General features: G+C 48.2%; 1 protein-coding gene across 6 annotated transcripts in view; it reads right to left on the minus strand.

The window, feature by feature from the left end:
* Positions 1 to 25,068, minus strand: part of SH3KBP1 (SH3 domain containing kinase binding protein 1) — a 329,089-nt gene that overhangs the window by 27,522 nt on the left and 276,499 nt on the right. For all 6 annotated transcript variants that reach the window (XM_034649071.1, XM_034649072.1, XM_011236658.3 and 3 more), the window contains 3 exons: positions 22,807 to 22,887; positions 19,957 to 20,116; positions 4,096 to 4,181 (listed from right to left, as the gene is read on the minus strand). In XM_034649071.1, coding sequence (XP_034504962.1) covers positions 4,096 to 4,181; positions 19,957 to 20,116; positions 22,807 to 22,887 — 327 coding nt within the window. The remainder of the gene's footprint in view (positions 1 to 4,095; positions 4,182 to 19,956; positions 20,117 to 22,806; positions 22,888 to 25,068) is intronic.

The following is a 25,068-nucleotide window of genomic DNA, read 5'->3' on the forward strand; positions in this document are numbered from 1 at the left end:
AGAGTCGGAAAATCTCCACGGTACTGAAGTGTAATAATAAATCCCGCCATGCCGTGGGAACTACGATATACGGCAGAATAAAAGTAAATGTTATGGCACTTGACTCCTCGGCCTATAATCTCCCATTCAATCGGAGCAGAGATTCTTCTGTCAGCAAGAGAAAACTGGACAATTTAATTTTCATTTCTATTCATGCACTGGCCTGCTCTGGAGCTCATCCACGTTTCCTATTATGTTACTTGAAATATGGCTGTGTAGTTTGATACACAGTATCTCAAACCGACATCAACAACTTCGTTTTGGACCAACTGATTTCATTCTAAATTACTGTGGGCTGACAGATGCTGGTAGCTGCCCATACGAGATCTGAAAAAGCCATGTTCTCTAATTCAATATTATAATAATTTAAAATTATAGCTTTATTAAGAGGAAACAGATTTATTTATAGCTAACACTGATGATTTCTAATGGCTTTCAGGGCTGTATTCGGCTATTCACTGCAGCTCACATTTGGACAGCTTCAATTGTTTGAATCACTAACAAAACATTCTGGTACAAATAATTTCCTTCTTAATTCAAAGCAATGAACAAATGCTACAAAAGCAGAGACACAAAGCAGCCCTGAAAGGAGCCAGCCCCTCTGCAGTGTCCTATTCTCCTTGACCAACCCACCTGCAAGAGCATTTCCGCCTTTGGGCCTGCTGACATTCTGTTTAAAATCCTTTCCTCCCTTGGCCTCTGAGATGTTGCCAGATTCCTCTTTTCCCTTAGATGGGGACTTTGTACATGGTTTGGTCTTCAAGCTCTAGGTCCCTCTTTCTCTTTTCTCATGCTAAGGACTTTACTTATCCTCCTGATTTAACTATCCCTTCTAGGCAAACAACAGCATCGATAATAAGCATTTCTATCGTTTGCAGCCCATCAAGTGATTTTACAGAACTCTGGAAGACAAGGTGAGGAAGTTGGGAAAGATATTAGTTTCCTTCATCAATAAAGAAGCTGCAGCCCAGAGAGTCGGTGTAAATTACTGAGGGTTTCCCGGCCCGGAGGCAGCAGTCTGCACCCACACGTGGGTCTGTAGATGCCAGCCCTGCGCTCGGTCTCCTGGAAGGTCCTAATCTCGACCTGCAATCCCCGCTGGCCTCTACAACCTAGGCCCTCCCCAACCTCGACCTTCTGGCTTCTGCTTCATCCAGCACTGACATGGGGACATCCGACCAGATCTCAAAGTCAACACACTTAAATAAATCCACATTTCCCCCCGAACCAGTTCCTCCCCCAGACATGCTTTTTCCTACCCAAGTCATTTTTCCCTAACCCTAAAACCTCACAGGTGACAAAGGATTCTCTCCTCCTCGCTGCTCCGAAATCCAGTCTGTGCCTGAGGCCTGGCAATACTTCTGGCTTTGCTGCTTTCCTTTTTTCATGATCCTGTGGTGCAGCTTAATGCGAGCTCTCTCTTAACCGCCCCTCACCCGCACTCTCAAATAACCTGACTTCTCAACACCCATCTTTCCTTCATCTGATCAGTGCCACAGAGCTCCATCAGTTATTATCTGAATGCTTAGACCTGATCATGTCACTTCAGTGTCAACCCACCACCTACCGAATAAATTACAGACACATCCCTCTCCTACTGAATCCCGCCCAGACCTCCATCTGCAGGGCAGCTCCCCTCTGTGCCAGCACGAAGCCTCTCCTACGGCCAGGCTGATCCATGCTCAGTTAGCAGCACTCCTCACGGGATCTCCTTGCCTGCCTCTGCCTCGGTGAATCCAGCTTCTAGATCCAGATAAGTCTGCCTCTCCCCTCCCCCACAGAGCCTGTCCCAGCACTCTGGGCACCAAGAAGCATCCCCAGCTCTGACTGGCATTACTTTCTACCACTCAGCGGTCAGTGAGACAGTCCGCTGGTGGCACCTCACTTTCCATTTGCCATCCCAGCGGCCCAAAGAGACACGAAGCTGCTGGAAGGCTGGGCCTGTGTGTGAGGGCCTTGGTATCCATTGGCCTCGCCCTTGAGTAGATACTCAAGTATTTAATGGCCAATTACATGGCCGCCTATCATCATTTCTTGTAATGCAAATAATATGCATTACACGATTAGCTTGGGGAATTACAACCTTCTGGGATTAACATCTTCTTGGTCAAATGAGAGCAAACTAAGCCTCAGCAGCTCTTTCTGGGCTCCCAAATAGACACAACAGGCGCTCAGTTTCCACGTATGAAGAGCTTCCATAGATTAACCCACTTCGATCAAGGCCCCCAACATTTCCAAACTAGCTTGTCGGGCTGAGAAATATGAAATTCATATTTTGGTGAGAGCCACCTGAGTCATCCCCAGACTGAAAGAAAACAAGGGCCAAAGGCCAATGCCCCTCCCAGGCAAGGCACAGCCCTGTGTGCTCTGGAGGAGGGAGAACACCTCGCTTCCTGTGGTGGGCCCCACATTACCTTCTCTGACACTTCACCAACTGGCCATCCTGCCTTAAAGTGTGGGCCCGAATGCTCAGCCACAGCGGCAAGACAAGGACTTCATCAGGCTCATTCTGATGACTCCTTCTCATTCATAGCCAATCACTGCCCTGCTCTGCTCTGCCCTTTAACCAGGTCAAAAGCTCCAGCAGGCCAGCATTTCTATTATTATTCCATCAGCCCAAGCTGTCAGAAGCCCTTGGTCACGCTTCCTGACTGGGCTTCTCAAAGGCTGAGGATGTAAAACAGTCTCTGGAGACAGCAAATATTTTTGTGTTTACGGCCACAATGACACATCCTACCACCAAGGCTCCACACGATCAGACCAGAGACTGCAAGTCAGCAGTTGCATGGATGCAACTATTAGCAGGTTTGGAAAAACACAGCACCCCAAAGAAGAGTAACCCCAGCTGACAAGAATGCTCACGTTAGGCTCTTGGGTGCCTCTTATGGGCTTGCCAATGGCCAGACGTTTGTTTCTAAATTGAGCAGCCAATGCAAAAGATGCTGGAAATCTTCCAGGTCAAATCAGTCCCTGAGAGTGGCTGCGGAGGTTTGGGAAAGGGTGGGGGGCAGGAGGGACATGGGTATGGTTATAAAAGGGCAACACGGGGGGATCCTGGTAGCGATGGAATGTTCTGTATCTTGACCGAGGTGGTAGAAACACAGACCTACCCACGTGACAAAACCGCAAAGAACTAAAGACACACAAGTACTAGTACAACTAGGGAACCCAGTGGACGTGTCCATGTCAATATCCTGGTTATGCTCTCACACTGTAGTTTCATTATGACGTTGCCACTGAGAGAAAAGGGGTCAAGGGTATGTAGTTCTCTCTGTATTACTTCTTACAACTGCAAGTAAATCTCTAATTATTTCAAAGTAAAAAAATTTAATTAAAAAAGGCAAATTCCAAAATGTAGCCCTATTATGTAGAATATTATGACCATGACAGGTACAAATAAAAGATGTAAAGCTAAAAAAAATTTAGCCCCTGAATCTAGACTTCTTAGAAGCGCTGTCACCTGAGTCAGACCAACAGGGGCCTCAACCAGCACTCATGCAACCTCACGCCACCCAGCACATACCTGCAAGACCCTCCTGCTTGTTTCCCCACAGAGACTTTAGTCACCTTCCCCTTTATCATAGCACTATCTTGACCTTTGAAAAACCCACCCATGTTCTTAACTAAGTGGCAATTATCACGCCAGAGCTCATTTTAAATTCAAACTCAAAACACTGAGTGCTGTGACTACAATGAACTTGGCCATTCTGCATTTTCACCCATTCACCTTTTTACACTAAATACATAAGTCACTGGAAAATATGAATATAAGTGTTAATGCCCACTTTTACAAAAGGCTTATTCATCACTTCTTTTCATTAGACCGTTCTCCCAAGGTCAGGGAGAGTAAAAATCCCAGGCATTCTGTTTTAATGTGGAAACCACCATCAGTTCCCCTTCTTTACAAAACTGCAACATCTGAAACCGACTGTGGGCTATTAGGCTTCCATTTAAATGGCTGTGTTAGTTCTCATCAGGCTGCTCGAAGGGGCAAGCCACACTCTGCAGTTCTTTTAAAATTTTGCGAAGAGAAGCCAGAACGCTCTCCTTACTCACCGATGTCATTGCTGCGATCCGAGAGATCCTTGTCCAGGATGCCAGATATCGAACTGCCCACCAAGTCTATCTTTGGACCGTCACCCCTACATTAAAAACACAAGTCCAGGCATTTAATAATTGGTGTGTGTCCTTGTCATTGTGTCAGCTTTCTCGCTGCACACGCGGTCAGGAGCATGCTATGCATGGGGCGGGTGTCACCGTCACCTCTGAGGGAGCCAGTGGGAGCCAACGACCTGTCCAACCACACAGGCCTCGGTGAGACCGGAGGACAGACTGGATGCCCACCTCTCCAGCACACATTTTCAGAGAGGGCTATTTTAATAACGACTGTTCAGCAATACACCTTCAGCCACTAACCCCCCGCTGTTACACAGGGTACAACGCGGGGGCCTGCTCCCGCCCCATGGCCAAATAAGCTCCAGCAAATGATAACCGGGAGCTTCCTTTTTAAGGAGCAAGGAATTTAGCCAATGCTGCTTGTCAAAGGTCGGCTACTTTTAACCTTGAGAAAAAGGTTTTCTGGCCTGAGGCGGAGGCATCAGCCAGGCTGTTGACAGGCGCAAGGGGTTGAGTTTAAGATCTGGCAGCCGGAAAGCTGGCGCTGGGGCACGGGCCTGTAAAATTAGACAGCTCTTGGGTGGGTGCCCCCCTGCCCATCAGGACACGAGTGACTTCTCTCTGTATCTGGGCTAGGAACAGCCCTGAGGGACAGGAACAGGCCTCTGAGATGATGAGAGAAATAGCCCTCTCGCGCGTGAACAGAAGGTTCCTCCAAATTCTTCTGAAAGGGCAGTTCTCTAGACCCTTTCAGGGGGGATGAGCCCCGAGTGAGATTATCTGCAGTCTGTGATGGTACTGAAAGAGGAAAAGATCCTCACCCATAAAATGAGAGGGAGAAGCCAAGCAGTTGTTCTGGGAAAGCAACAGAAATAGTCCATCTCATGGCTCGTGGCAGTCACCATGGCCTGAAGCCAAACCACACAATGAGTAGCAGAGGTACTCACGGAGCGCCTGTCAAACACCCATCATGCAGGGCTGTTGAGAGGGCCAGGCCAGGTAATTCCTACTCTGGAGGGGCTCATGGTCTAAATGGGAGAAAGAGACAGACAGGACACATACAGGCCCCCATGGCACAAGCTGTGTAAGGGATGGGCACATCAAAGTCCTACGGGAAGAAAGGGCTGGGTCAGTGCAGGAGATCTGCGTAGTATGGCCAGGCGCACACAGGGGAGGTGGCATTCCAGCCGGGCCTTGGAGGAAAAGGGAGAGAGGGCATATCAGCAAGAGGCATGATTAAGCAAGGACCCCAGGGGAGGTGGAAGTGCCCAGTGTGGCCAGGGTTCCTTGGGCTGAAGCCTGAGGTCCCCAGAGACTAGTGAGAGCAGAAAGGTAGGCAAAGGTCAGACTACTGGGCTGAATACTAGAGGGTTCTGTTTGTCTTGGAAGTAATGGGAGACGGAAGGACAGCTTAAGGCAGGAGACCTATACACCGGGGGCAAGGGAGAGACTCGACAGGGCTGACCCCTGGGTTTCTTCACTCAAGAAGGGGCGGTGGTAGGTAGCATTCAGCGTGACTCATATATTCTTGTGATGGTAGAGAAGGCCCAGTGGAAGGAGGTAAGCCCCTGTCAGTTCCCAAACAAACAAGACTGACCTGTAACCTCAAGCATAGCCTCAAGCACCCTCAACCAAAGACCAGCAGAGGTAAGAACTCCTGGGCAACAGGGCTGGACCAAATGGCTTGACCTCCACCAAGAGAAAACACGGCTCTAAAACTGTGGGTGGGTATTATGAGACTTTCCGGGCTTTTCAGATGTTGGCTGAAGGTAAAGTTCAAGGAGGACACGGACTACTGTATTTGGAAGGGGGAAGCAGCTTGAGCTTCAGAGCAGAGCCTTTATTTCCCACCTCAGCTCCACCTTCTAGGGCTGTGGGGGCCCCCAGGCCAAGTTTCCATAGCAGACCCGCTTTCCATCCCCTGGCCACCAAAGGTCAGGTCCCACAGGGCATACTCCCTCAGACAGACCCCAAGCCAACAGGAGCGTCGAGACTAAGGAAATGTATTTCAAAACATTTTATTGGCAGGGCCCCCGTGGCTACTAATTTGAATGTAACCTTCTGAATGAAATGTTTTGGAAATGCACCATTATGAGTAGGAAAGCATTTTCATTTTGCAAAGTTCTTGAGGGCTCCTGATCTTATTACTTCCTAACTACAGAGCTGGGATGACTTGGTGTTGTCATTCTCCAAACTAACACAACTCAAATTATACCCAGAGACAGACAGTCCTGTCCTTTTGGGAACACACCAAGGACAAAAACCTATGAGAACACGTGTTCTGTCCAGGGAGAAAGGTCACTCAGGCAACAAAAGTCCAGTTAATTCCCCTGGACTTTTTTTTTTTTTTTGCCAAGGGGAAAGTTGGTTTGAGGTGACACCCTGGCGGGGTGGCTGGGGACAGAATCTGAGGGGGTGTTGGTGGGAGAAGGAGCTTTATGTAGCCGTTAATGATCTGTATCTCAGAACAGCTCAGCTCGGCTGCTTCTGAACACGTGGTTTTTTCATGCATTTTGGTAACTGTGAGTCTTGGAGATGCCACCTCCCTCTTTGATTTGACAGCTAGAAACTTCCAGTCAACTGTGAGCCTATCTTGAGGGACTGTAGAGAACCCTATTGCTCATTACTGTGCTCATCTTGTCCTGGGCTCTATTACTTTGCTACCTATATTTGACCCCTCGCTGTCACTCTCAACTATTTTATTCTTGTAGGTGCATTTTGGAAAGTTACCACAAAGCCTTTGGGGAATGGTTCAGGTTAAAAAGAAGTAATTTCTAAGAAATAGGGTGTATATCAACAGCCTTTAAAATGGGCATCTGCTTTGGTCCAGTTCTGGGAGGCTACGCTAAAGAAATAGTCTGAAATGCCCAAGTGAGTTTTGCAGATCAATATGTTTACTGCAGTGTTGTTTGTAATAAAGAAAAACTGAAACTCGAATCTTTTCTCAAGAGGGAAACAGTTGAGTAACCTATATTTGATGGACTTTTATATAGCCACGAAAAGGATATTTAGAAACACATTATGACAGGAAGGACAAAGGCTGATGTTGCAGTGGCAAAGGAGAGAGACAAGTTCAAAGTGACCTACCCCTCTGTGTATATACACCCACATGCCCTGCTTAGGTATTAGGAAGAGGGATTATTATTTCTTTTAAGACTGGACAGTGTGATGGGTGATTTCTAGCACCCAGCTCAGCCCCTGGTACATGGCAGGGGCTCAAAAACAGTTGTGGAATTCATGAACATTTATTTGCCTTTGTCCTGAAATGGAAATGCATTATGTGTTTGTACAATAGACGCAATTTTTTCCGCAGAAGCTGGAGGACATTCAGTATGACCCGAACTATTTAAAACGAATGGAAAACAAATCAAATCATACGGAGGGAAAAAGATGGGAAAGAAACAGTCCAAAATGTTAACAGTAGTTGTCTCTGGGATAAGACTATAGGTAAAAATTTTCCTTCATTCAAGTTCACTTTTAACAACAGAGACTCATACAGTTCAAGCAGCTTATGCTCCCTCTCCTTTCTCCCCAACAGTATTGCCAAGGTCAAAGGTGAGACTGGCCCTTGCCTATAAACTCTCCTTGAAGAACCTCTCCAACCACAGGTGCCCCTGTGATCACCTGGGACCACACCTGGAGTTCACCTGGGAACCAGGTGGAGTGTGTGCAGTTACAGATCCTAGACCGAGAGGCCCATGTCATGAGGGACCACTTGAGGAAAGAGGAAGTACCATCCCCGAGCGACCTGTGCCCAGATGCTAAAGCGCCAGGTGCATTCTGACGGGCAGGAGCTTAGGATCCTCTCATCTCTCTGAGCCCTGACCCCGCATGCCAAGAGCCAGACACAGGCTTTCGGCTGAAATTATCTTCTATACAGGGCCAGAAGCAAGCCTATTTTGAAAACACAGTAGGTGTCGTTTAAAAAAGGTTCTGATCCTTCCAAGTAAGGAAGCTGCAGCTGGTGTTTTGACAGTGTTCAGACTGTGGGTGTGGAAGCATTTTACAATGTCTATTTGTAAATGCTTTTCACTGTATTTATAGACTCTTACAACAATGCTAATGAATTTCAGTTCTGAAAAATAACAGAATTTCTGAAATTCTCCAAAGCACATGCTTGGAGTAGCTGACACCCAATGAGGCAGCAGCCCTCGATGGTCTCTGCTCTCCTCCAGTCTGCCCAACACATGGGTACCATTTTGGCAAAAAGGATGTTACTAAATTCAACAAGAAAAGAAAAATCCAATCCTTTTAGAATCTACTAGCTCCCGAGATGGTTTATGTATGGTGAGTTTCCATGCCCACAGCTGTTGAATAAAAGGAGAAAATAAAAGAAAGCAGGCATATCACCATATGTCCAAGATACCAGAACAAGGTTGCCCTTACTCCTTTCTGATTTTCAAATCAAAACAATGTTATTGTCTTGTATTTTTGTCAGCAGTTTTGGTTATGGACCCTCGAAACACATGACTTGAACAGGCAACTGGCAGGGAAGTCTCCTTGCTTTACTGGACAGGGAGGCTAAATTGCAGACAACAGGTGGGCTAGCTCAAGGACACCAGCAGGAATAAGTGGACCCTACAATCGCATAGAAATAAGAGCAGCAGCTACTGCCTACTGACTGCCTATCAAGAGCCAGGCACCAGGATAAGCTCCTTTTGTCTGTTACTCAATTTTCACATCCACCCCTTCGAGTATCTGCTCTGCATGGTAGACACAGAGTCACGCTGCCCGGAGTCCCCTTTGGTGAAGGGCTGGTTCCCCCTGTTGCTGGGGGCACTGCTGGCCTCTCCAGGGACCACCTCAGTTACAGAGAGCCTGCGGCCAAGGCATATTCTTTCTACGGCAGCCCACACTCCACAGTATAAAAATCTTGGCCAGTTCAGCCCAACACAGGACAACTCAGACGGGCCATTTCAGCCCCTCCCGGTGGAGGCAGCCAAGGCTTTGGTGAGCCAGTATCACAACTTGACTTCTCCCTCGGGCCAGCGCTGCTCCCTTCTCCCTTCCATGGGCTCTAAACCCTATAACATAGCTGGCATACTAAATGCTGCCTCAGGGCCTGCTTCCTGGAGAACCCCACCTGTGATGCCCTTTATTTTCATTATATAGATGGGAAACAGAGGCTTGGTGACATTAAGTCACTAGCTAACAAAAGGTCATTAAAGTAGTAGAACAGCAGGGTCTGGATTTGAACCTATTAACTTTGACTCCAGAGCCCACGCTCTTGACCACTTCTCAAAGCCGCTTCACTCAGCCTCCTGGTCTTGGGGATGGTGAGTCACTGAGAATGCCGGGCAGCCTGTGTCACTGCAGCTCACTGCCAGTAAATCGCGTTTGCTCCCCAAGTTAAAAAAGTACTCCTAATAAACAAAAATCACACGCTCAACTGGCCTGGAGGTGCCTGCTCTGGCTGCTCAGACCCAAGACATGAGACGGGGCGTGTATAGTCGGAAATGTGGAAGATGCGCCATGTGCGTCCCTGGAGAACATGAGCTCAGCCAGTGGCATGGCCCAATTTAGCCCAAGTTGGGACAGTTAAGCCAAGACATGTGGCCTGGAAAAGGTGTTGAAGTGCACAGGAAGCCGAGGCAAGCAAATCAGCAAATAAACGAAAGGCAGCACAAACAGCAACAACCGAATGCCACACCCAAGAGACCCCCGACCCTTCTGGAGGTGAGTGGGGTTGAAGGGGAAAAGAGGGAATCCACAGATCCCTACTGAACAAAAGATCCTGAGTCCAGGTGAGGACTCTTTTTGGCAGACCTCCTGCCTACTCTCAGAAGGTTCTATTACATTGATGTAAATGTTTGGGCTCTAATCGCCTAAAATTGTTACGGGGTGAAGAAAAAAGGCTGAGAAGGAAAGGAAAGGAGAGGAAACAGAAATGGCCTGTCCTCGTGCTCAGGAAAACTAGATGCATCCTGCAAATCTTCTGTTTTGTTTCCAGCTTTCATCCCACTCAGGAGGTGTCAACGCATTTGGACGATGGCAGATGTCAATGTGAAGATCCTTGGGAAATGACGCGAGTTACCCTGTCTTCTTTCTTGTTCCAACTCCACAGCCTAGTTTTATTGCCCCTTCTAATGTGAAACTACCCCATCTGATTGTGCAGCCCCCTTGTCCTGGTCCAACTGTGCACCAAGGAAGCGAGGCCAAAGGAAGTGGCCGCTCCCTGCCTGCCTGCTTGTGACATCACACACTTAGGATCTGACTGCTAAAACTGGGTACATGTTACCCAGCTCAAGCCCCTATTTTATGACAGACAAGGGTCTTTGCTCCAAGGACGGGAGTTACATGCTCAAGGCCATGCAGCTAATTAGCAGCAGAGCTGAAACCAGATGGCAGCTTCCTGACATCCAGTCTGGTCTTTGCCTACCACACTTGGGATGGCAATAATCAAAATGCGTATCCGCATGCACATGCTTCATGCTTCTAGAGATTTTTTCCTCTCTCCAATAAGCAACTGTAAGAGGACTCCACCCATCTGTAAAGGTAGCAGATGTGAAGCCAGTCCTTTAGGAGAGTTCTGCCCTGGAATGTCACTGCCCGGGGAGGTAGAATCCTCCCGTCAGGAGAGGACAAAATTGTAACAGCAGTAAGCCCAGTTTCCTTTGATCGTCGGCGGAAGGGCAGGAGGTGGCTCCCTCCCTTTCTGAGAAATAGGGATCCAAAGGCACTGCTGATAACTGCAGAGACCCTACATACCCACCTGGTGGCCAAAGGTGTCCCAGGAATCACAGGCACTTTTGACTGAGAACTTCCTATTTAAATATGGGGCAGCCCAAGCAAGGCCAGGGGAGCAAGACGCTGGAACCAGAGTGGTTTTCCTGGCAGCTTTCCCCGTGCACTGCGTCCTTGTTTGGAAGAGCACAAACAAGCGTGGCTATTTATAGCTGGTGAAGACACAGCGGAAGGTGATGGGACATTGCCCACTCAATTCCCCTCCAAATTTCTGTTCTTGGTGCAGACTCTGCAAGTGTGTGTGGGAAAAGGCCTCTCTCCAGAGCCCATCCAGAGCACAAACCCACAACCCCCGAAAGGCAAAAGGAGGATGACCTCACGGCCCTCATCTGCAAACCCACCGCTGGGCGTCTCAGAGGGGCAAGGAGCTTTAAAGATGCCAAGAAGAGGGGGAACTCGTCATCATGCATCTCAGAAGTTTGTGAGGTGCCACTTGAGGGAAGTGTGTTCAAAGACATAGCCCATGGAAAAAGCATTGCCTGGCCCAGCTAGTACTGTGCATGTGTGAGCTGTTCCGTGCCCCCTGGTCCCTTGACTGATTTGGACCATCACTGGCAGGACCATCAGTGTGCCTCAGTGCCCAGGGCCTCTGGGCTGGGGCTAAACCCCGTCACTACTGTTGGTTCTCGTGGTAGGAAATAAAATTCATTTTAGGGGTGTGTAGAAAGACAAGAGAAGGGTACACATACAAATGAAATGAGGTCAGCAAAGAATGTGGACATCCCTACAGGGTGAAAGGTGTTTTCCCCTGTGCCCTACGGAATTCCTCTGCTCTATAAATTAACTTCCCTCCCTCAGTCATGGCCTTCCCTGAGTCCTGACTTCCTCCGAATCTCTAGCTGCTTCAGGGGGAGGTTGCTTATTCTTCCACTCCCTAGAGACCTCTTGATGTGCTGTCTGAGAGCATCCATGTTTCCTCCCTCCCTCGGGGCTACAGCGCATGATCTGCTTGTCATCATGTGGAAACCCCTCTCTCACCAAGGTCACCCAGTGAGCATCTCAAGGGAGGAAAAGAAGCATGCATGGATTCGGTGAGTGCCTCTCAAATGCCAGGCAAAGACTCAGGGGACTGAAGTATCGCAGCTTGTTAAAATTTGCATACCTGGGCAAGGCAGGTCTCACTCTACCATTTTGAAGAGGCAGAAACTGAGACTTGGAGAGGAGCACACCTTGCCCAAAGTCACCAGGTAAGGAAGTAGAGGTAGGGGGTATGGGACCTGATGTGCCTGGCTCCGAAGGCATGGGTGGGCAGTAGCCAAGTCTAGCTGGTTACCCACAGTTACCTACTATCTAGAAGAAGGCTTGGCCAAAAATAGAGGGACTTGATGAATATCTGTAATGAATGGATGATAGCCTCCTCCCCACACACACACTCCTCTCTCATCACTGAACCCATCCATAAGCCCCCATTTTTCATCTTTTTTCCATAGCCAAGTTTCTTACAAGCCAAGTCAACATAAGCTCGGCCACCTGCCCATTCTCTCTTCAATTCACGCCAACTCTGGCTCTTGCTATCAACCGCTGTGTAGAAACTCCCAGACTGGGAGCACTAGGGCCAACACTAGTGACCAAAGCCCGTGGATGCCCTCCAGTCTCCCAGGTGCACACTATGGTGGGGTTCTTATAGCATGGTCAGCTAACTGCCACCAGCAGCAGCAGTAGCAACACTGGGAGCTTGCTAGAAATGCAGGTTCTCGGGCCTTAACCCAGTGCTAGTGAATTAGACACTTCGGGGGAATAGTGATTTATGTATTAACCAGCTTCCAGGTGATTCTAGCACACACTCAGGTGTAAGACCCACTGATCTATAGTTGCTCCATATTCCTTTCTTCTGGCTTCCATGACATCCTACACCATCTACCCTTTCTGAAGGCTCCTCATTCTTCCTTCACCCTGTAAATAACGATTTCCCCCACTGTTGGCTCCACTCTCTCCTCTTCTTTCTCTATAATCTCCTGGAGGGACCATTCCATGCTTGGAATTACCATCCATGAGCCAATGACAGCCACCTCTGTAACTACCAGCCAAGATCTCTCTCCTAAATTCTCCAAAGACATGGCTGGGTCCTGATTTGTGGAAAAGAAGGGGAACACTCCAACACCACGTGATGCACCACTAGGACTCTCTGAAAAGGCATTTCGAATACTTGAGTAATCCAAACTCAAGACGATGGCCTAAGCACTCAAGTGCGCATTGTACCTGCCTGCTTAGGGAGCATTTGCATGCGCCAGCTACCTTTCTCTTCCTCCTTTTTGATTAATTGATTGACTGGTTTATACCTAGTAAGAGCAAAGAGGTCTATGTTGTAAATGCGTTCTTGTGGCAGCATGGGGACCACACCCCTCACAGAGCAGGACCCGGAAGCTTATTTCCTGTTCAGTTGTAACCCCAGGGGCCAGAGCAGCCAGCCTGCCTGTGTAAATCTAAAGAAAAATGAACTTCCGTGTGGGTAAATTGGTCTCAAGGGAGCCATCTGCTCTTCCCTAAGCACTGAGTTGATGTTTGGCATATGAATGTTTACTTAATCTTTGCCTCAAACTCAAATGTCTCAGAGCTCTGCGGCCTCTTATCTCCCAGCTTGTCTCTGAAATCCAGCCTCCATCTTCATTACAAGTAAAAACCTGGCACTTCAGCTGTCCTTCCCACTGGGTCTGGCGTTGCAGTTTCTGTGGTGGAGCCTCCAGCCTTTCCCAGGAAAAGTACCTCATGGGTTGGCATTTAAATTGATGGCCATCTCTGTGTGGCATGGGTCTGGGAAGTCACCGGGTCCCCTGCCCACAACCTAGTGTCCAAGACCCAAATGCCCACCTTCTCACTGAGATCCCTCCTCTGACACATGCTTCCACATCTGAAGTCAACGCGCTGTGCCCTCCGGAATGCCTGAGCCACAGTACCAACCCCCCCCACACCCAGGACCTCCTCTTTGAACGGCCCACTACCACCCCGGCTGTGGAATCTTTTTGATTACTGACTGTCTTCAACTCCCATAATGCATCGACATTCATCTGGGAGGGCACTAGATTCTAGAACATCAGCCTCACCTCACTTTGGTTCTTGCCATCTTCCTGAGCCTATGACAGCCACGTGGGCAATCCATCCCCAACGCCAGCCCCTCCTTCCCCTCGTCCCTTCAGTTCTTATGACCTTCATTCATCTTCAGTCACCCAGATTCACGACCCCTCTCTCTGCGGATAAGTTCATCTTCAGACCTACTGCACCTCTGAAGTTGTGCGCAAGCACCTCCCCTTTCTGACAGACATCTCCTCTTCTTCTGGCCATCAGCTTTTCCCACTCTATGCTCACTCGCCTTACCTCCTCAAGCCTTTCAGCTTCACTTCCTGCCCCTGCATCCCAGACCCCCTGCCTACCACTCAAGGCCCCTGGAGCACTAGCCCCGCCATCCCCAGCCCTGCCAGTCACCTGCCCCCTCTACTTGGAGAGCACACGCTGCTCTGTGCTGTACATGGGATAGCAGACAACAGCCAAAACTCCCTTGCAACTCAGAAAAAAGGTTCTGCTCCAGCCTCCCTGCTATTTGGGAATAAAATGAAAAAAAACATTACAAATTGGGGTATTTATGTTTGGGAGGATTAACAAACCTGTTCTAGCCTGCTTCTACCTCTTTCCCTATTGGGTTTATTCTTTTGAAGGCGCACACCTGCCCTGCCCCTCAGGTTTCTGGCTCGCAGCCTCCCGCTGCATATAATTACCAGAGCTTAGAGCAACCTGCTTCTCTCCAGCATTTCCTTGGATTTTTCTTCCCTTTTTATTTTTTTTCTTTTGGATCCTCTCCCAAGTTTCAGGACTTCTTTTTACAGAGGTTTCTGGACCCAAATTTATTACATCGATAACACACATTATTGGACATATAACATCACATGTTCGTGTGTGTGTACACACACATACAAAAAGCTTTAGGTATCTTCTGTCGATCGAAATATTTTTATGATCAAATATCAAAACAGGTGAGTAGGCTCTATACTTTTGAGCCTCCATTTTCTCAAGTGTGAGCATGTGGGTAGACAGAATGCTTGTCACACCACCACTGCCTTAGAGGCATGGTGGGCTGGACAAGACGAGCAGACTCTGTCTTCGCACACTGAGAAATAATAATGAAGGCATTGCCGAGGCACAGACTTTCAAACGAAGGAGGCAGTTAGGGCTGACTAGAATCTCCTATCATCATTCAATTTTTTTTTTTTTTTTTTTTTTTTTTTANGAGGCAGGTGAAGGGGCAGAGGGAGAGGGAGAGAATCTTAAGAAGCCTCCACGCCCAGGGCAGAGCTTGAAGTGGGGTTCGATCTCAATGTGGGGCTTGATCCCACCACCATGAGGTCATGACCTGAGTGGAAATCAAGAGTCGAATACTTAACCGACTGAAACACCTAGGCTCCTCCATCATTCAATTTTTAAATCAACTCTGGTACTAAATTTTTTTAAACAGTCTTTTTTTTCCTGTTAAAATTCCATCTTAACTCACTTTCTGGAAATTGGAAGAATATTCTTACCAGTGGGTATGTTAATGGCATGCTTCCACTTGCTTAGACTGGACACAAAACTGTGCACGAGCGTCATTCTACTTCTCCCAGATGTGATTCCTGGAAACTGATGTGCAGCTGAGCCCCAGCATTAGTGAGATCCAGAACAGTGCCTTGCACACAGTGGCCCCTCAATACACTTCTGTTAAGAGAATGTATCTAAAAATGACTCCCCTCTTCCTAAACTTATGTATTTCTTTATTCAAAAAGATAATACTTCCTATTTAAATGGAAAGAAACCAATCTCTTCTGGAAGCCACATTTGGCAGCAAGTTTCTGGCTGGTGAGAACAAGCACAAGCCCAGACACGCCAGCTAGAGTGGCGATGCCTAGTTCCCTGTAAGAATGGCAAATAATGACTGTGTGTCCATGTGTTCTACTCTCTGTCCAGCCATCTGGTCAGGCAAATCCTAGAGATGATTTGTCTTCATACAGTAGACAATACTTTCTCTCTGGAGGACCAATGACATGAAACTGTTTGAACGCTGTTAACACTCCTACCTCAACTAATCGGGCAGAACAAAACAAGTTCATAAACCAATATATGGGTTGGTTGTCCAATGTAGCTGCTTAGCAAAAAAATATGAAGTGCGTGAGGTCTTGAGAAATACTAAGCCTTTCTGTGATCTTCCTCAATTTTGTAACGTTGGAATCCATGGTGTGCTAGGGGACGCAGAGCATGAGATGCACATGCTACAGAGTTTGTACAGGGCTTGGGAAGGACGATGGGAGAGGCAAAAGTGAACAAAATGTAAGCCCTGGCACCTCCCTCCCTTTGTAGGAACCATGGCATTCAACAAGTGTGTTAAATGAGCCACTACCATATGCTCAACTCTGTAAAGCATGTGGAGATGACAAAACACACTCTTGATCTGCTTTAAATCTGGTAAAGGAGTCCGGGGGTGTGAGCATCCCAAGTGGCACAGCATGGGGCCCCACACTAGGCTAAACATGGGGTGTCAGGCATTTGGAAGAGAGAGCAATCCTGAGAAACAAGGGAAGGCTTCCAGAAGCTGGGTGTGCTAAGTGGGCTCTGAATTCGGGGAGCATTAACAGGTGCGTGAGAGGCAGCCAGGGAAGGGGAGGGTACTGTCAAAAACTTGGGAGAATCTAGACCAGGGGTTCTCTCAGTGTGGACACAGGCCAGCAGCGTGGAGATTACAATCTGGGAGCTTGATGGAAATGTAAGTTCCCAGGCCCACCCCAGACCTACCAAGTCAGCAACCGTGGGGGTAGGGCCCAGTGATCTGTTTGAACAAGGTCCCCACGTGATTATGACCCACACTCAAATTTGAGAATCACCACGTTAGAGCAGGCACTGTCCTCCCTTCAACTGGCTGAGCAAGTGGTCAAAGGATGTATCGGCTCCCCAAATTCTCCCAGCCCTGCCTGGGTCTGCCACTTCCTAGGATCATCAGGAAGGAAGCCAGGGGCTCTCCTCCCTTGTCCCCTTTCTGCAAAGCCAGTGCCCTGGGGGCTGGGCCACCATGGGGTAAGTGGGAGGCCGCACACGTGAAGAACGGTTACATTTCCCACTGGCTTCTATAAGCAGCCCTCCTCACGCATCTTCCCCAGCGATCCATACTTCTAACAGACAAGTGGATGATGGGAGAGCTGGGGGCAAAGAAGAGCTAGGCAGAGGAGAGAAGCGAAGCGGGCTTCTGGGAGCCCCGAATGTCAGCAGTTACAATTCACTTCCCCTTTATATTCAGCTCTAATCGGTGGCTCACAAAGCCCGTTCCTATCCCACAATGAGAGGGTTGAGAAAAACCTTCGACGGCAAAGAAGCCGCTGGAATTGCACTTCTCTTCAGATCAGATTAGAACAAGAGGAATATTCTGGAAATTGTTACTGACTTAAGGGAAATGTCTGTAGCCCCTGGAACACTAACAGAATTTGGCAGAGTGTGCTTTCCATTCCCCTCTCACCCACCACGAAGTGATGTGTAACCTTTGCACTCCAGTCTCACTGTTTGTGTAGCTCATATTCTCTTCAGAAGCATTTAGGTTTACATAACCCTTTTTTTCTGGAGTGCTAGCTTCCGGGCCAACCATCTACTGAGGCCTGGGCCGAGGTCACCGGGGCTGTCACGTGGCCCTGTCGTGCGCATGTGCATTCTATCTGTCTGCAGAACAGGGTACGACATGTAGGGCCTGACTCGCTCAACAGTGGCCCTGGTCCCATTAGTCTCCCTAAGGGCCATCACATGGGGGCAGTTGTTTGGACCTTGGGAGATGCCCGCAGAACGACGCAGGTGAACCGGCTGCCACTCTGATGGGCTCGGCCGCACTGAGGTCACCGGCTGCAAGCTCAGCTGGGCACCCGGCCTCCCGCACGTGGGCTTAGGTGCAGCCACCACGGCTGGCAGAGAGTCTGCTGGGGCTCAGCCACTCACATGGCTACCTGCCCCTGTATTTGGGCAAGGGTGGTAGTGGTGTTTTTATTAAGAGTGAATGAGTCACGCTACCACATGGATGAAACTTGGGGCCATCAGGGTAAGTGAAATCAGCCAGTCTTAAACAGACAAATGCTGTATGATTCCACTTATATGAGGCATCTAGAGTAGTCAAATTCACAGACATAGAAAGTACAGTTGACCCTTGAACGACACTGGTTTGAACTGTGCAGATCCACTTATATGTGGATTCTTTTCAATGAATACAGGCCAGTACTGTAAATATTTTTTCTCTTCCCTATGATTTCCCTAATAATGTTTTCTTTTCTGTAGCTCATTTAGTGTAAGAATACAGTCTATAACATGTAGAACGTATAAACTATGTGTTAATCGACTCTTTACATTGGTAAAGCGTCTGGTCAACAGTAGGCTATTAGCAGTGAAGTTTTTGGGGAGTCAAAAGTTGTACATGGATTTTCAACTGCACGGGGGTCCATGCCCCTAACCCTGCGTGTTCAAGGGTCACCTGTACACTGGTGGTTGGCAGGGGCTGGGGGAGGGGGAAGGGGAGTTAGTACTTAATGGGTACAGAGTTTCAGTTTTGCAAGATGAAGAGAGGCCTAGGGATGGATGGAGGTGGTTGCTCAACAATGTAGATGCACTTGATGTCACTGAACTCTACACTTACCAATGGTTTATGGTGGTGAATTTCATGGTATGTGTATTTACCACGATTTAAACATTGTTTCCTAAGAAGTAAACGAGCCCCACGTTGGGTGTAGAAATTACTTAAAAATAAAATCTTAAAAAAAAAAATAAGAATGGGGCGCCTGGGTGGCACAGCGGTTGGGCGTCTGCCTTCGGCTCAGGGCGTGATCCCGGCGTTATGGGATCGAGCCCCACATCAGGCTCCTCCGCTGGGAGCCTGCTTCTTCCTCTCCCACTCCCCCTGCTTGTGTTCCCTCTCTCGCTGGCTGTCTCTATCTCTGTCAAATAAATAAATAAAATCTTTAAAAAAAAAATAAGAATGACAATGAAACTAACGTTCATTTACAAGCATGGGGCTGCGTACTTGGGACTTATCTTGTTCCAACATTTTGGGTGCATTCCATTATCATCCTCAATTTATAGATGGAAAAAATGAGGCGGAGAGGGGCAGTGACATGCTGAGGCTCACACTACCTATGAGGCTAGGCGAGATGCAAACCTGGAAGCCTGCCTGACTCCAACACGAGGGCGCTGAAGCCCCGTGTGACTCTCACTATGCGAACTTGGCTTAAAAGGATAAAAATCTCATGAGTGACCGTGTTTTGACAGGTACATGCAAAGACCTCCAGGCCAACAGCTTGCTCTGATATATGACACCAACACACACAAAACACATGAAACAGTAGAAAGTTCTGGCAATTAACTTGCGGAGAGAACACAACGCTTCTTTGCTCCGTGGTGGGTATCTCGGGTCTGGAAGCACAATGTCCAACTCTGACTCCCCGTTACTGACACGTGTGCCCAGCCAGCCAGTGAACAAATTTGAGTTGTACTGGGCATACCTCAGAACTACTGCCTGAACAAAGCATGTCCCTGGCCTTTGAGGGTCTCATGGTTCAGAGACATGTACACTTAAGACAATATTTGCCATGCTCGGTCCTGGGTTCCACAACAGGGCTGTGTAGTCCAAGGCAGAGGGAGCCTAGGGCTGGGGAAGGAGGCACCACAGAGCAGGGACAGGGTCAGGGGATGGAGCTCCCAGTGAGATGTGCACACCTGAGGCGGGGGGGACGTCCGGGGGTGAGGCTGGGTGTGACAGCCACATTTCCGGTCTGAGGGGCAGCTAGCGTGCCCTAAAGAAGTGCAGGGAAAATCCCTCTGTGTGAGCAGAGCCTACATGCTGGATACCTGATCCCCATCTGCTCATCCTAAAACCCGCACTGTCCCTCCCAGCCTCGCACCCACCTCTGCCCAAGCACGGGAGCAAGAAGAGAAGGGGCCAGAGTATTCAGACAGCTTTGCTAGAAGGCGGAAGGGCAGCTCTGTCCCCCCTCCCTCAGTTGGCCACACTCAGGCCCCTCTCCTGCGTCCCGCAGCCAACCCTCACTCGCCCCAGTAGCAAGAGCAGAGTAATACCTGGTGTGGGTCAGGGGACCCACTGGTCGTTCGGGCCTCCTGGGGGGCAGTGCCCCCGGTCTGCTGAGAGAATTGGTCTTCGGTGGCCGTGGCTTTTTGGGCGGTATGGCAGGAACGGAGGGCTTCTGTAAGTCCAGTTTTGGCTCTCTCTCTGGTCTTTCTTTAAGTCATTGTTTAAAAAGCATAAAGAAGACAGAGATCTAGCGTAAGTGACAGTACTTAGGGGCAGATTGTTCGTTTCTTGTTTTTTAGAAAAAATCACTGATGCTATTTGCGAAGGTGAAGTTGGAGGTGAAGAGCATTGTTTATTTTTTAAATTTTTATTTATGTATTTTTAGAGCCTTGTTTATTTTTTGTCAAGTCAGGAAAAACCCTTCCACAGCTGCAGCCCACCGCTGGCCTTTGCTGTGCTGGCCTGGAGGGCCCTTCTGGCCACTGCCCACCCTGGTGAATGCCTGCTGATCCTTCCTCAGGCTCATCGTGATCCTATTCATCAGCCTGGCTGAACCGCGACCCCGTCACATTCCCTTCTCAACAGCCAGACCCACCCTCAGAGGCGGACTTTCTTACTTTCTCACCTAAGCCCAGAAAGGCAGCCCTTTATAAGTGGGCTCCACCTGGCTACTTTCTGGGTGTGTGCATGCCTGGCAGAGCCTGTAGGCCATCAGCTCCCAGGGCAGGGTTCATGTCTGGTCATCTCTCTAGATCCTACCTGGTGCCTGGCACATAGCAGGTGCTCAGCAAACGGCTGATGAGTTTGGTCAAGGACCCACAGGACCTGCTGGCTGTGAGGAGGCAAGAGGCCTGATGCCTCCAGGTCAGCCTGTGTAAAGGGGGGGGGCATTTCCAGGAACAAAGAACTAATTCTGGATTCTTTTTGAGCACAGTTTGAACTTGGAAGGTGAACTGGGGTTTCACGGGTATTTGGTTTCCAAGGGGTTTTTGGAGTCAGCTATTAGAATGAAGTTAAAGTCAGATCTGGCGGCCAACTGAGCAGCGGCGTGACTGACAGCTTTGTGTTTTCTGTCCCCAATTAGCCTTGCCCCATGTGTGGTGTAAAAAATATGCATCCACATTCTTCTTTATAAAGATGGAACTTTTCAGAGCCGCCCACTGGAGGACAGGCAGGTTCCCTATGTTCGCTGGTAAGCTGGAACTCTGAACATGTTTTGCTTGCAAACACACACTCATATTTATTGTTCAGGTGCCCAGGCTGATTGGCAAAGCATTAAAAAGCCTACCAGTTACTATACAGATATCACTGCGCTCATCTCCGCATTTTAGTAGGGGAATATGCTCCATCCAGGAATGCTGGGAGCTCACTTATTGTCCAGAGGAGGAAGGGCTTGGCTGAAATGCAAAGGAGGGGAGATTCCTCCTGCTGGGAGGGACTAGGGGGGCCCTCTGGCAGTGTGCAGAACAAGTGGGAGGGGGGCTTGTGCCCCCTCACAGGGAGGCCAAGTCTCAGGGTGGGGCTGGCTCTTTGGCTCCCCTGTTGCCTCTGACCGGGGTTTCTGTCTTCTGGACCCACTGTGGCACTGAACAAGGAACCAAAGGAGTGGAAGGAACCAGAAGTGTGTGGCCACTTGGCCAGCCAACTAGGGCAGTTGTTCAAGTGTAAGCCGAGTCCTTATGTTAATCAGCATGAACAGAGCAGGAAGTGTCCCTATGAGGGAGCCTGGCTGTCAGCCAGAAAGTAGTCATGTGTCCTCCATGTGGACAGGGGGCAGTGTTCGGTTAGGTCACAGCACACACTCTCCTCAAAGGGCTGTTTGTGTGATACACACACGGCTGTTTTTTCACTGCTCTGGGACACACACCTGGCCTTTCAATGAGGTTCCACAACTCAAATTTTAAGTGTTCACTGGGAAAGATAAGAGATGTAACTTCTTAAGAGCTGGCAGTGTTGGTAAAACTTTTGGCAGGCTGATAAAAAATATTAAATTTCACAATAAAATTTCATGAGGCCACCCAGGAGCACCTCCAAATAATTACATACATTAATTCAGCATTTCTCTTGTGACTTCCAAATAACTGCTTTTTAAAATGGAATTCGGTCTGCCTCCTGTTCATAATAACATAGCGCTTTTCCCATAAAATGTGTGATCAATCAAATCTTAGACACCTAACAAAATGAGTCCTTCCACAGCGTGCAGATTTCTTTGGGAGACATACTCAGAACAGTAGGAGTCAAATACATTTGTAAAGCTGACTGTATGAGTCCCGGGAAGCTACTTCCCCTTCAGATGACATTCCTGACCGCCTTCAGGGGACTGTGGGCCCTGAGCTCCTTCTCCCAGTTTTGCCATGCACCCCCCACCCCCGCAGCATTCGTGACCAAGGACATGTGTCTGTGACATAGTAGCCAGACTCAAAAGTCCAGCCATGACGAGGATGATGGCTTTCATTTGTCCAGATGGGAATTTCTCTCAGTCACATCCACCAGGCAACAGTTAATGAGCGCCCTGGGGCACAAGGCAAGGGCGGGATGGAAACTGCGGTGGATACATCGAAGCCCTCAGGAAACTTCTACGCGGCACCTTGACTTCAGGATGCCCCTGGTGTTGGGAAGGCAGTGATGGCAGGAAGACTGGGAGGGAAAAACCCCAATGTGTTAAGTGACCAGACTGGTTGTTTTTCATTTGGTGAGGAATTCTGGCCCAAAGAAGCACCACATAACCCTCTCTCCTATTTCCTTAGAAATGGGATATTTAAAAGCAACCAAAATAAAACCATAATCACCATATTCCCCCCAAAAAACAAACTCTGTGGGTAATCTGGACTAGCCCTATGACCGAAGGCTTTGCCTTCTGCTGTTCGATCAGTACTAGTGAAGACTTGATTTCATACCTTTCTCTTCTGTTCTGTTTGGAAGCGTTTCCGGTCTTTCAGGAGGTATCTTTTTAATTTCATGTTTTCTCTCAGTGGTGCCTAAGGGGGAAGGGATAACAGTGATCAGAACATGCTTTCTCGGGGCGTCTGGGTGGCACAGCGGTTAAGCATCTGCCTTCGGCTCAGGGCGTGATCCCGGCGTTATGGGATCGAGCCCCACGTCAGGCTCCTCTGCTGGGAGCCCTGCTTCTTCCTCTCCCACTCCCCTTGCTTGTGTTCCCTCTCTCACTGGCTGTCTCTATCTCTGTCAAATAAATAAATTAAATCTTTAAAAAAAAAAAGAACATGCTTTCTCTACCCATTTATGAGACACACCAGCATTTTAAATATTTATCAGGTGCTTCAAAGTCAATAGGCTTTTCTCCCCCTAAGCTGGGCACTGGTGTTACCTGACGAATAGCAGCCGTTTAGAAACAGCAGAAGCCATTTCTGGCTTATGTCATTAAGTTTCCTGCCTATACATCCTTACTTTACAAGAACTCCATGAATATTTTCTGATATTTAAATCTGACTTCCTTAGACATCAAAACAGTCACAGGAAATCACCGGGTGTGGCTGGAAAATATGTATAAACGAGTCAATCACCAAAATATGCAAATAATGGGTCACTGGCTATTGCTCAACAAATAAAAAGAAATTTCACAGGGCCTTGGGTTCTCTGTTGTAGCAGTTTTAAAATATGGCCTCAAATCGTTTGCGACCCCTCCCATTGAAAGGTAAGGTCTAGGTCCTCTGTCTGGAATGTGGGTAGGCTGATGACTGCTTCAACCAGGGGCCAATACGATACCATATAATTTCCAAGACTGTGTCATAAAAGACTGTGCTGCTTATGCTTTATTTGCTGGAATCCTGAATGTCCATGTGAGAAGTCTACAACCCTGAAGCCTGCTGAAGAAGCCGTGTGTAGACACACTGGCCTACAGCCCCCTCCTGCCATGGGGAGCCAGACATAAGAGTGAAGCAGCCATCTCCAAAGTGGGTCCTCCAGCCTCCGCTGGCCCAGCATTCCCAACTGAGGTCCCAAATATCAAGGAGCTGAGAGACAAGATGTCCTGGCTAGGCCCTGTTTGAATTCTCGACCCCAGAAGCTATGGGCATAAGAAGATCGTTGTTTTCTGCCACCTGATTTGGGGAGGTTTGTTATGCAGCAAAAGTACCTATAGCCAATTTTGGAGCGGACGGATGTGCCCAGGAGATCTGTGGTTCTCCCTCAGTCCAGTCAATCTGCGCCTGAATCCCTCGAACGTTACATATGACATTTCTCCAAATACACCTGCATGGCCGTGTCGACTGCAGCTGCTCCCTCACCTGGGCTCTTCAGCAGTGCCCGTGGCCTCAGGTGCATAAGAACACTTGGAAAATAGCTAAAGCATAAAACCAGTCACAAGTGCCCCTCAGACTTAGAGACTTGCTTGAGTGCTTGACGAATTCCTTACTGCCCATCCCTATGGATGGATGCTTGATACTAAAGTCTCAATTACATAGCATCAGAAACCAAAGCAACTAAAAAAAAAATCCACTGAATACACTTTACCTAAATCTCCTTAACGACTCACTACAAATTAAACACTGTATCTAATTTCTGTCAATTCCAGATCTCGTTTTTGTTTTTTGTTTTGTTTTGTTTTTTTTTGGCAAATAATCAAACACAAGGAGAGCTGATGGTAAGGAAAATAGAAATATCTACCTCCCTGTCACAAAGCAATTCCCAGGATCATTCAGCAGGGTAAATGAGCAGTAGGAATCTAGGAAAATTAAATGCCATCTTGCTTTGCCCCACAGAGATCCAGCATAACCTTTCGTAAAACTGCTTTAAAAGGAAAAGAATTTGCCTATCATGTTACAATCTAGGCTCTAATGATAACGAAAAAGTTCGTTATCATTCCGAGAGATGCAGGATTGAAACTGACGATCCTACTACCATGAAGAATCCAATCCTAGTTACATTCTAGGCTCCTTGAGCCTTGGGCCACTCAGCTCATCTCCTTGGTCTGTAATCCATCACCAAGGCCCCGAGGAAAAGGGTCGTCAGAGAAGAGCAAAACAGCCAGCTTTAATTTCAGCATAACAAAATATTGATCCGGTGTGAACCACTAGGTGGCAAAATTAAACTGCTCAATGCAAACGACGATGGGGGCGGAGCAGGAGATGTAATTAACACTTCATTTCAGGGCTTAATCTCTGTAATTCTCAACTATCCTAAAGGGAATGGGAAAGGAA

This window comes from Ailuropoda melanoleuca, chromosome X, assembly GCF_002007445.2.
Source record: "Ailuropoda melanoleuca isolate Jingjing chromosome X, ASM200744v2, whole genome shotgun sequence".
Lineage (NCBI taxonomy): Eukaryota > Metazoa > Chordata > Mammalia > Carnivora > Ursidae > Ailuropoda > Ailuropoda melanoleuca.